General features: G+C 43.9%; 1 protein-coding gene across 1 annotated transcript in view; it reads left to right on the plus strand.

Moving 5' to 3' along the window:
* Positions 1 to 1,257: 1,257 nt before the first annotated feature.
* LOC124605992 overlaps positions 1,258 to 13,108 on the plus strand; it is a 230,835-nt gene continuing 218,984 nt past the window's right edge. Inside the window, exon 1 of the mRNA XM_047137954.1 lies at positions 1,258 to 1,521. Within this exon, the coding sequence (XP_046993910.1) occupies positions 1,258 to 1,521 (264 nt within the window). The remainder of the gene's footprint in view (positions 1,522 to 13,108) is intronic.

Genomic DNA, 13,108 nt, shown 5'->3' on the forward strand with positions numbered 1-13,108 from the left:
GTCAAGAGTTGGGGACGTTTTGCAAGACAACAACCATCTGCACTAACAGTTCGACGACGTTTTCAGCAGCATGGACCATCAGCTCGGAGACCATGACTGCGGTGACCCTTGACGCTGCATCACAGACAGGAGCGCGTGCGACGGTGTACTCAACGACGAACGTGGGTGCACGAATGGGAAAACGTCATTTTTTCGGATGAATCCAGGTTCTGTTTACAGCATCATGACGGTCGCATCCGTGTTTGGCGACATCGCGGTGAACGCACATTGGAAGCGTGTATTCGTCATCGCCATACTGGGGTATCACCCGGCGTGATGGTATGGGGTGCCATTGGTTACACGTCTCGGTCACCTCTTGTTCGCATTGACGGCACTTTGAACAGTGGACGTTACATTTCAGATGTGTTACGACCCGTGGCTCTACCCTTCATTCGATCCCTGCGAAATCCTACATTTCAGCAGGATAATGCACGACCGCATGTTGCAGGTCGTGTACGGGCCTTTCTGGATACAGAGAATGTTCGACTGCTGCCCTGGCCAGCACATTCTCCAGATCTCTCACCAATTGAAAACGTCTGGTGAATGGTGGCCGAGCAACTGGCTCGTCACAATACGCCAGTCACTACTCTTGATGAACTGTGGTATCGTGTTGAAGCTGCATGGGCAGCTGTACCTGTACGCCACCCAAGCTCTGTTTGACTCAATGCCCAGGCGTATCAAGGCCGTTATTACGGCCAGAGGTGGTTGTTCCGGATAGTGATTTCTCAGGATCTACGCACCGAAATTACGTGAAAATGTAATCACATGTCAGCTCTGGTATAATATATTTGTCCAATGAATACCCGTTTATCATCTGCATTTCTTCTTGATGTAGCAATTTTAATGGCCAGTAGCGTACTTAAACCTATCTAACCTGAGGACATCACACACCTTCATGCCCGAGGGAAGATTCAAACCTGTGACCGTAGCAGCAGCGCGGTTCCAGACTGAAGCGCTTAGAACCGGTCGACGATACAGTGAGATAAATTGTAATAAAACTATTTTTCACGACACGAATACCACGAAACAGCAACACGAACAACGTCCGCATTGTTGTCAGTTTTCTGGCAATCAAAATTTCTGACAAACACGTCGAACACGCTGTATGTTTGACAGACGCGTCAAATAGCACTGGACACGGTTAAATATTTCTCAAACACAGTAGAATTTGACAAACTGTTCGTGTATGAGGAGACAGAGAGGAGAGAGTATATGCGTATGGGTTGCGAAAGCGGGCTGAGGAGCAGGCGTGGCGGCGCGGTGGGGCGTCCGCTGCGGCCGCGTTCTCTGGCCGGCGGTCTGCCCGTCCGCTGCCGCGGCCCCAGTTGTCCACAGATCGCCGCGCAGAGCGCAATGGACCGCACCGCCCCGCTGCTGTCTCTGCTGCTGCCTCTGCTGCTGCTTGCTGCTTCCGCAGAGGGCGCGCCCCGGCGCGCATCGCGCAACTTCGACGGCGCTGCGCGCTGCTTGCTCGACTGCCAGGTCAGTTCCTCGCTGCTGCTCCGGTGAGCAAGTACAGGAGTTCATTTTCACAGACACGACGCTGTGATGTTAGGTCACCGAAATTTACGGTGTGAATTCGCATTCCACTGACAAAATTTCTGAAGTTGGTCAAGCATATTCTCTGACAAGGTGTTGTGTTGGCATAAGAGCCAACACCGTGTTACGAGTGGAGGCCGAAATGCACGCGTTTTAGCTTACGCAGGCTGGCTTGAGGAGGAAAGAACTATACTGACGTGACGTCTGGAACATGACAAGGAATTAGAATTCAGAAAGCGGACGAAATTAGTTTGATACTTAACTTTAATCCAGTAATGATGAACGTCGCTCTTGACGGTACATGATTCACAATATTATCAGTTCAGAATACATTCTTGAAGAATATGGCGCCTTGCTAGGTCGTAGCAAATGACGTAGCTGAAGGCTATGCTAAACTGTCGTCTCAGCAAATGAGAGCGTGTGTAGTCAGTGAACCATCGCTAGCAAAGTCGGCTGTACCACTGGGGCGAGTGCTAGGGAGTCTCTCTAAATTAGACCTACCGTGTGGCGGCGCTCGGTCTGCAATCACTGACAGTGGCGACACGCGGGTCCGACGTATACTAACGGACCGCGGCCGATTTAAAGGCTACCACCTAGCAAGTGTGGTGTCTGGCGGTGACACCACACAAGGGAAACTCCCCATCGCAAATCGCCTGAGATATAGTGGTAAAATGGCACAGTGGATAGCCCGTCAGAACCTGAACACAGATCAAGCACGAAAGGGTGAAAGGAACTGTGGATAAAGAAGCAAAACAGGAACAGTGAACGGTCCAAGGCAGAGATGTGCAACATTGAGCGAATTGCAAGAAACACTGCGTCGTGGTTGTGTGATCACGGTTTTGAACTGCAAAGTGGAAGACCCGTGTTCAAATCTCCCTCTCCCCTCATTTTTTTTCCACAAAATTATGAATTTTCCGTCCGCTCATTGACATGTTCGTTATCCTTCCGTAGTCTTGTCAACTGCAGTACTATACATTGCTTACAGACAGAATATGGGTCATGTGGTAAGAATATATTACTGTTGTAAGTAAACTTTATGAATAGTGAGAGCAGGCGAGATGCAGCATAGACCTCTTCAGAGAAATGAAAACAGCAAATAAACGGATGTGAACAACAAAGAGTTCTAGAGTCAAAACTTCCACATCGAAACGCAAGAGTCGTAACATGTGGTACTTGTGTAGAACGAATAGGACGGCCCTTCCTTACACCTCCCTGTTAGAAATGGACGTTACACCCCGACACAAATACTAATCTGAATACAGCGACAGACACGTAAAAGACAGGACGGACAGCTCATAATTTTGAGTGAAAAAATATGGGGCACTAAGGATATTTGAAGATCGATCTCCCCTTTGCCGTTCAACACCGTGACCTTATAACCACGACGCTGTGGCTACCCGAACTCGCTCGGTGCTGCACATCTTGAACTTGGATCGTTCACTCTTTCTATTTTGCTTCTTTTTTCACAGTTCAGTACACTTTCTTCCTGTTTGCACGCTCGATCTGTGTTGTCGTTTGACGGGATATGAACTGGGCTATCTACCACTAAATCTGAGGGGGATGCGATGGAGAATTTCCCTTGTGAGTATTTTGGCACAAGGGGCCTCTGGCTCTGGTTGCTCATTACACAGTGATTGCATTTGGTTTTATTTCTTACGCCCAGATGCAATGAAAATACTTGCACAACAGTGCGAATGTCGATGGTGTGCGCTGTGATTCTTATTGGGAAACAGCCTTATTCCTTTCACTCATGGTAGTTATTCATCGTATGGCGTTATTACAAATCGCACCATTGAACATAAATTAAGAATAACAGCCATATGGAAACATCTACGTCAGAAATACAGTTAAATGAACTATGAGTTGTATTCAAGAAGGCTTCAAATTGCCCGGTGTAGCCTGTTAGTGAACATGTCTGCACTATATGCTGGAGTGTCTGCCTTTTTGCTTCACGGTCGTACTTAGAAGGTTTAATTATATCGCCGCTACCCTTTCCGGCTGCTCTATAATGCATTTCTTGAGCTTGGACCGTTCACTGTTTCTATTATGCTTCTTTTTTCACAGTTCAGTACAGCGTTGTCCTGTTTTCACGTTTGGACGGGCTGTCCGCTGGGCGCTCTTGCCACTAAATCTGAGGTGGGTGCGATGGGGAGTTTCCCTTCTCAGTAGCGCTGCAGCTAGCATGGGTTAGGGCAGTGTTCTGGTTATTCTTCGAGTTTTACTGTGCCTGTTAATACGTATAGAGAAAACAAATATCGCACTAATCTGGGGCCGCTCTATAGAATGAGCAAGTAAAGTTCCGGTTTAAAAATAATTTTGTTCGTAACGTGAAACAAACCGATTCCATCCGTCGACAACGGGTGTCGCGTGAAAGACACGATAAGCACTACTTGTCTGGGCTGACTCCGGCTACACAATGCAAACACTAAATGGCAAATATCTGTTGAACCACCAGAGAAAATGTGCCTGATGTCTCTTAGGAGAGGCAGCCTGCAAAATGAGAAAGCAAATTTGCCATGGTTGGCTCTAATTCGGTTTAGAGTTACCCAGGACTGCTTTTTGGGTGGTCAAAGTCAGTCTGTTTTTCAGGGATGAATCGGAATTTGTTGAGATCTGCAGTTACACTATTTTCCCAGGCTTTCTTTTGATGTTACACAATATCAAGGTTGTAATTTCTTAGGCTCAGAGCTTCAGCAAATGGTTTTCTAGAATGGTCAGCAAATGGTTTTCTAGAATGGAGTCCTTTAATATTTATGCAATCAGAGGACGAATCAAAATGAAGTTGTTGATTGTTTTGAATTTTTATAAATTCTTTAAGAAGTCCTTGTTATCTTCGCAGTTGTGGTGGAGATATAAGACTAACGACTGACAGCCAAAAGACGGGAGTTTCTTTGGTAGAGCATCTACCCGCGAAAAGCAAAGGTCCCGACTTCGAGTCTCGGTCCTGACCACAGTTTTAATCTACCAGAAAGTTTTAATCATATAGTATGAGAAATGGTTGACAACATTACCGAAAGATTAAATCCTGAGACGCCAAATAGTGTGTTGAAAACCTGGAAATAATAGTGAAGAAATAAAATAATGGATCGAAGATAAAAGAAAAGCAACAGAAGCAGACAGGAATGAAAAATGCTGGGAGTGTGATGACAATGTCAGTGATACTGGTTCATTGGTGGATAGGAGCGGATCACCTAGGATGAGTACCTGTAATCCCCTCCAGAATTCCGTATGGTTTCGCATTAGCAATGGTTTTCTGGGTAATATGTTCAACAGGCAACCGACGAAAATGGGAAATGAGGTATTTAGATGCAGATTATTGTTGAAAAGAAGGAAAACATTTCAGATACGCCAATATGGACCCTTGCTGATGTGAATACGTGACAATATGATTTAACCACCTCTTGAATACAGAGCAGTTTTAGATAAGACGAAGGTTACTATTAAGTTGCTCCACAGTCGTATCGCTGAAACAGACAAGGAGACAAAGGATAGTCATACATAGTGTTATGCATAGATGTTGCCAAGACGCTAACACGCATACAGTATTGTGTAGCAGTTAAAGAATGACGAGAGACATTTAATGAGCGTGAGAGATACTGAGTGGCAAAGAAGCTAATAAAGAAAATTGAGCGGGTAAAAGTAATTTACGCTATTTGGTCACATGTACCTTAAATGTGCCCAGGAACGACTAACACCATCAAACAATCGAATGTCACACACACTTTATACAAAAGCGTTCAGGTCGTCAGGAATGTATTGCACTACATCACAGTAGTTGACATTTGGCTATGCTAACGTCTGAGCTAGTTTTTATTTTATTTTAGGTGGCAACATTTTTTAACCTTTTGAATATCATATAAATTAGAGACAGATTTTCTGTATGCTGTGACAATCTATTCTCCTCAATTTACATGTTTATACATGATTAGCTGAAATATTTTACCGTCTTTTGATCGAGGAACTGGGTACATCAAGGATTGCAGGAAGAAGTGCTTGACGAAGATGTTTGTTGATCAGCTTTATTTCCGGCATAAGGGCCACCTATGGCTTCGTAGGTATTAGTCTGAGACCGAGGTTTTGTGATCCTCTTGACTGGTTTCACGGTAAATGATAACAGTCAAACAGTTGCAGTATAAAGATTTGTTGAAATCCTTGACCACGGTTTCGGTATATCTAAATATACCTTCATCAGAAACAAAAAATACGCCTGAACAGGAAGACACCTTCATTAGCAAAAAAACTTGACACCATAACAGAGAGAGGGTGTGGAAGCCCTAGGGCAGACAGTTTCACCGAGAGAGGGCACTTGGGGTATGTGCGAGACACTCGCGCTCATTGAAACCCGGGGATACATACTCATACGCATCAAAATTTTAATAGTTGTGCTAATTCAAATCCTCTGTCTTAATAAATAAAACATATCAGAACCATTTAAGACCCTACATACAATAGAAAATATGAAACCAATTTGCCTGTGTCTTAGAGTCAAGCAGGCGAAGTTTGCGCTAAGGAACACATCTAACGAGAGAGGGCACTAGTGTTATGCGCCGCAATCTCGCGTAACTTAAAGACTAGGATACATACTAGCGAAAACGAACAAAATGTTGTAGTAAAACGAAACCATCTGTCGTCGTGAATAAAAAACATAACAGAATCATTTAAACCACACATACACATCGAAAACCGCGAAGAGCAAGCATCATAAATACATAAAATTTCGACAAACCAGGAAAGGAGCATCTCAGCAGCATCAACAGACAAGAAAACTAGCCCCTAGTCAGCCAGACTATATTACATTAGAGCAATTTGAAACTATCCACATTTTTTTTTGTTTCTAAGCTGCGCCTGTTCGTTAAAATAAAACAATCTTTTTGAGACAGATGCTGGAAAATCTCTAATTCCTCGAGCAGGTCCAGTTTGTAACCCTTACTCACTTCGTGTAGCAGTTCTACGTCACCCAGGTTACGTGGTGTATGCTGTAAGAGCAATAGATGCTCAGCGAACGTGGAATTGTGCACGTTTTCCCCGTTTTTACCTAACATGTGTTTCTTATATCTTACCTTAATGGGTCTACCTGTCTGTCCAATGTAATAGTTGGGGCAGTCGTGACATGTAATTTTGTAAACTCCGGATTTAGTGCCAAGTTCTTCCTGTGCCCCAATAGTATGAATCACTCTTTGTTTCAAGCTATTATTTGCGGAAAAGGCAACTCTGTATCCGTATTGCTTCTGTACAAGTCTTCCTTATCTTGTATGATACGTTCCCCAAAAATGGAATAGAAATAAAGTTATTACCCTCACTCTTTTTCACCCTGTTAGTTTTGATACTAAACAGATGTCATCTTTCACGCTTTATAATAGAACTGATATTCTTGGAGCTGGCACTCGGGTAGAGTTGAATATGGTTACAATGTGTCATAGTCATAAAATTGTAAAGGAGATGGGGTATCATTGATAGAGGGAAGCAGCTCAGTAAGGACTGAAGCCTGGGGGACCGTGGAGAGCACCTTTTTCCGTGATGACTCCTCCAACCCGTGGACGATACCCATTTATCAGGTATGTTTTAATTTTTCGAGATTAAGATACTGAAGCCAACGTTATCAGAGTCTACTCCAAAATCAGTCTTAAGATGGCCGCTTCTCGCCTGTCCGCGGCTTATTTGAGACAACAGTCAGTGATTTATTGGTACGATAATGCGAAAATAAAGTCTATGTGCCAAGGAAATCTCCTTCAAAACACTTACGAGACCTGAAATACTGTTAAAGTTTGTGACATCCAAATCTGATTGGTCACACTGGGGGCATCGTGAATGTACAAAGGACAGTTAGCAATCGTAGGCCGACTTGCTTCACGTAAAAGTGTAACAGAGGTATTGAGAAATATCAGCTGGCAGACGTTATAAGAATGATGCCGAACATGTCGTGAAATATAGAAGACCCGGATTTTTTGGTAGAAAACACAAACACAATAACAGAATAAAAATACTCGTTGACACGCAATTCATAACGGTTCGCACCGAAAGAGATGGAGCAGTGATAAGGTACCGCGTTAGCATTCGGGAGGACGGCGATTCAAATCCTCGACCGGCCATCCAAATTTATGTCTTTTGTGATTTCCCTAAATCGTTAAAAGCAGATGCTAGGATTGGGTAAACGTCGGATTCCGCGGCCGTTGTCACAGTCAATAAAATTCTTCTGGGTTTCAGGCCGCATTGCCAACTATAAAATTCCGACGTTTCGGCCACCATTGCCGACGTCTTCTTCAGGGTGTACTGATAAACTGCTGAATGAGCATTTTTTTCCCTTTATTGTATTTCAGCGCCCCATCTGGGGCGAGCTGGCAGCAGCATATGCGCCGCTCTTCAGCCGAAAGACATGAATTATCGCACACAAAACAAAATAGCACACACTGGATCACAAAAGTACTGAATGAGCACTAGTCTGGTTACTTATATACTATAGAGGAGTGCTGTCATTGGATATGTGGGTGAGGAGGAAGGGTATTAGGCGCTCTTTTATTGGTCCAAAATGTCCAAATGTGTGTGAAATCTTATGGGACTTAACTGCTAAGGTCATCAGTCCCTAAGCTTACACACTACTTAACCTAAATTATCCTAAGGACAACACACGCACCCATGCCCGAGGGAGGACTCGAACCTCCGCCGGGACCAGCCGCACAGTCATGACTGCAGTGCCTCAGACCGCGGGCTTTTATTGGTCTTTGCATTGCGTGTTGTCATTGGCGGAAATAGGCGTTTTCTATTGGAATTTCCTTTATTGCTTGCCATTGGTGAAAATCGGCAAATGGGTGAGCGATGACTGCAGCGTAGCGTTGTTTACTAACTGCCTAATGTCGACTAGGCCGCGTCAGCGCTCTGTGTACCCTCCGCCGCTGTGGACCACCGCGCGCCTGTTTCATTGCGAGGGCTGTCCTTCCGCAAAGCTGTCCCAGCTGGCAGCCAAGACGCTGGAAGTCGGTGCCCGTCTTCTCTACTCATATTGCCTGGTCGCTTGGCTATTTTTGTAGCCTCTCTAATCATCCTCCTCAAACTAAACGCCTGTTTTGTCAGCACGCGGGCCTTCCGAAATTCGATCTCCATCCTGCACTGTTTCTGGTATTCTGCCACCGCTAATTTGTTGTATTGTTTGAAACGGATATATCTCTCGTGTTCAGATAACCACGAATATATCTCTCGTGTTCAGATAACCTTGTGCTTACAGGACGCCCAGTCTCACCTACATATACCGTCCCATTTTCGCACCAGATTTCATAAAATCCGGCGGCATGAAACTTGTAAAATGTGTCTTTCTGCGAGAGCAGAATGTCTTATTTTGTTTTTACTATGGAAAATCGACTTAATACCTGCCCGACGGAGAATTTTGCCCAGACGTTCAGTAACCCCTTGTACCAACTTCCAGGGTCTTGGCCGCCAGCAGTGACAGCTCTGCGGAAGGACAGTTCTCGCAGTGCTGACGCGACCTAGTCGATGCTAGGCAGTTGGTAAACAACCCTACGTTGCAGTTGCCGCTCAGTTTCTTATTCACTGATTTCCACCAATTGTAAGCAATAAAGGAAACTCCAATGGCAAACGCCTATTTCCGCCAATGACAACACGCAATGCAAAGACCAGTAAAAGAACACCTAATACCTTTCCTCCTCACCCACATATCCAATGACAGCACTCGTCCATAGTATATAAGTAACCAAACTAGTGCTTATTCAGCAGTTATCAGTACATCCTGAGGAAGGCGTCCGAATTTTATAGTTGACAATGCGGCCTCAAAGCGGAAGAATTTCATTGACTGTGACAAATGGTGGGACTGTTTCCATGAAGAGGACACAGCATTTTTCCTTTCCCATCTTTCGTTAATCCGACCTTGTACTCCGTGTGTAAAGGCTTCGTTGCCTACGGGCGTTAAATCCTAATCTTCATCCTTCTTCCACCATTCCATATGCGGCGTGAGGTACACTGTTGTTGTTGTGGTCTTCAGTCCTGAGACTGGTTTGATGCAGTCCTCCATGCTACTCTATCCTGTGCAAGCTTCTTCATCTCCCAGTACCTACTGCAACCTACATCCTTCTGAATCTGCTTTGTGTATTCATCTCTTGGCCTCCCTCTACGATTTTTACCCTCCACGCTGCCCTCCAATACTAAATTGGTGATCCCTTGATGCCTCAGAACATACCAACCGATCCCTTCTTCTGGTCAAGTTGTGCCACAAACTTCTCCCCAATCCTATTCAGTACTTCCTCATTAGTTATGTGATATACCCATCTAATCTTCAGTATTCTTCTGTAGCACCACATTTCAAAAGCTTCTATTCTCTTCTTGTCCAAACTGTTTATCGTCCATGTTTCACTCCCATATATGGCTACACTCCATACAAATACTTTCAGAAACGACTTCCTGACACTTAAATCTATACTCGATGTTAACAAATTTCTCTTCTTCAGAAACGTTTTCCTTGCCATTGCCAGTCTACATTTTATATCCTCTCTACTTCGACCATCATCAGTTATTTTGCTCTCCAAATAGCAAAACTCCTTTACTACTTTAAGTGTCTTATTTCCTAATCTATTTCCTTCATCATCACCCGACTTAATTCCACTACTTTCCTTTATACTTGTTTTGCTTTTGTTGATGTTCATCTTATACCCTCCTTTCAAGACACTGTCCATTCCGTTCAACTGCTCTTCCAAGTCCTTTGCTGTCTCTGACAGAATTACAATGTCATCGGCGAACCTCAAAGTTTTTATTTCTTCTCTATGGATTTTAATACCTACTCCGAATTTTTCTTTTGTTTCCTTCACTGCTTGCTCAATATAGAGATTGAATAACATCGGGGAGAGGCTACAACCCTGTCTCACTCCCTTCCCAACCACTGCTTCCCTTTCATGTCCCTCGACTCTTATAACTGCCATCTAGTTTCTGTACAAATTGTAAATAGCCTTTCGCTCCCTGTATTTTACCCACGCCACATTCAGAATTTGAAAGACAGTATTCCAGTCAACATTGTCAAAAGCTTTCTCTAAGTCTACAAATGCTAGAAACGTAGGTTTGCCTTTCCATAATCGAGCTTCTAAGATAAGTCGTAGGGTCAGTATTGCCTCACGTGTTCCAAAATTTCTACGTAATCCAAACTGATCTTCCACGAGGTCGGCTCCTACTAGTTTTTCCATTCGTCTGTAAAGAATTCGCGTTAGCATTTTGCAGCCGTGACTTATTAAACTGATAGTTCGGTAATTTTCACATCTGTCAACACCTGCTTTCTTTGGGATTGGAATTATTATATTCTTCTTGAAGTCTGAGGGTATTTCTTTCGCCTGTCTCATACATCTTGCTCACCAGATGGTAGGGTTTTGTCAGGACTGGCTCTCCCAAAGCTATCAGTAGTTCTAATGGAATGTTGTCTTCTCCTGGGGCCTTGTTTCGACTCAGGTCTTTCAGTGCTCTGTCAAACTCTTCACGCAGTATCATATCTCCCAATTCATCTTCACCTACATCCTCTTCCATTTCCATAATATTGTCCTCAAGTACATCGCACTTGTATAGACCCTCTATATACTCCTTCCACCTTTCTGCTTTCCCTTCTTTGCTTAGAATTGGGTTTCCATCTGAGCTCTTGATATTCATACAAGTGGTTTTCTTTTCTCCAAAGGTCTCTTTAATTTTCCTGTAGGCAGTATCTATCTTACCCCTAGTGAGATAAGCCTCGACATCCTTACATTTGTCCTCTAGCCGTTCCTGTTTAGCCATTTTGCACTTCCTGTCGATCTCATTTTTGAGACGTTTGTATTCGTTTTTGCCTGCTTCATTTACTGCATTTTTATATTTTCTCCTTTCATGAATTAAATTCAATATTTCTTCTGTTACCCAAGGATTTCTATTAGCCCTCGTCTTTTTACCTACTTGATCCTCTGCTGCCTTCACTACTTCATCCCTCAAAGCTACCCATTCTTCTTCTACTGTATTTCTTTCCCCCCTCCTTGTCAATTGTTACCTTATGCTCTCTCTGAAACTCTGTGCAACCTATGCTTTAGGCAGTTTATCCAGGTCCCATCTCCTTAAATTCCCACCTTTTTGCAGTTTCTTCAGTTTTAATCTACAGTTCATAACCAATAGATTGTGGTCAGAGTCCACATCTGCCTCTGGAAATGTCTTACAATTTAAAACCTAATTCCTAAATCTCTGTCTTATCGTTATATAATCTATCTGAAACCTGTCAGTATCTCCAGGCTTCTTCCATGTATACAACCTTCTTCTATGATTCTTGAACCAAGTGTCAGCTATGATTAAGTTGTGCTCTGTGCAAAATTCTACCAGACGGCTTCCTCTTTCATTTCTTAGCCCCAATCCATTTTCACCTACTACGTTTCCTTCTCTCCCTTTTCCTACTGACGAATTCCAGTCACCCATGACTATTAAATTTTCGTCTCCCTTCACTATCTGAATAATTTCTTTTATTTCATCATACATTTCTTCAATTTCTTCGTCATCTGCAGAGCTAGTTGGCATATAAACTTGTACTACTGTGGTAGGCGTGGGCTTCGTATCTATCTTGGCCACAATAATGCGTTCACTATGCTGGTTGTAGTAGCTTACTCGCATTCCTATTTTCCTATTCATTATTAAACCTACACCTGCATTACCCCTATTTGATTTTGTGTTTATAACCCTGTAGTCACCTGGCCAGAAGTCTTGTTCCTCCTGCCACCGAACTTCACTAATTCCCACTATATCTAATTTTAACCTATCCATTATCCGATTAAGCGATCTGACATTCCACGCTCCGATCCATAGAACGCCAGTTTTCTTTCTCCTGATAATGGCATCCTCTTGAGGAATATTTTACGCAAGACGACGCCATCATCATTAACCATACAGTAAAGGTGCATGCCCTCGGGAAAAATTACGGCTGTAGTTTCCCCTTGCTTTCAGCCGTTCGCAGTACCAGCACAGCAAGGCCGTTTTGGTTAATGTTACAAGGCCAGATCAGTCAGTCATCCAGACTGTCGCCCCTGCAACTACTGAAAAGGCTGCTGCCCCTCTTCAGGAACCACACGTTTGTCTGGCCTCTCAACAGATACCCCTCCGTTGTGGTTGCACCTACGGTACGGCTATCTGTATCGCTGAGGCACGCAAGCCTCCCCACCATCAGCAAGGTCCATGGTTGAGGGGGGGGGGGGGGGGCGGGAGGTACACTATGGGCCAAAATTTCTTACTCTCTCTTTACGCCCCAGCCACAGATGGCTAGTGAGAAGAACGACAGTAGGTGCTGCTTCATAAAAGTTGGAATCTCTCTTACTTTGTCTTCACAGTCACTATGAGAGTGTGAGAGTAAGTAATACTTGGAATAGAAAGCTTTCTGAATCTAGAAATAAACAGCAGCAAAATGTTAAATTCCGCAAGAGCTGTACGCCGGAAAGGCAGGTCGGACACCAATTGAGGCGGCGTATTTGCTGCTGAGAAGGAAACTCATTAACGTCTAATGAAAGCTTGAGAGCACGTATTAACGTTAAAACTGGGCAAA

Source organism: Schistocerca americana, chromosome 3, assembly GCF_021461395.2.
Source record: "Schistocerca americana isolate TAMUIC-IGC-003095 chromosome 3, iqSchAmer2.1, whole genome shotgun sequence".
Lineage (NCBI taxonomy): Eukaryota > Metazoa > Arthropoda > Insecta > Orthoptera > Acrididae > Schistocerca > Schistocerca americana.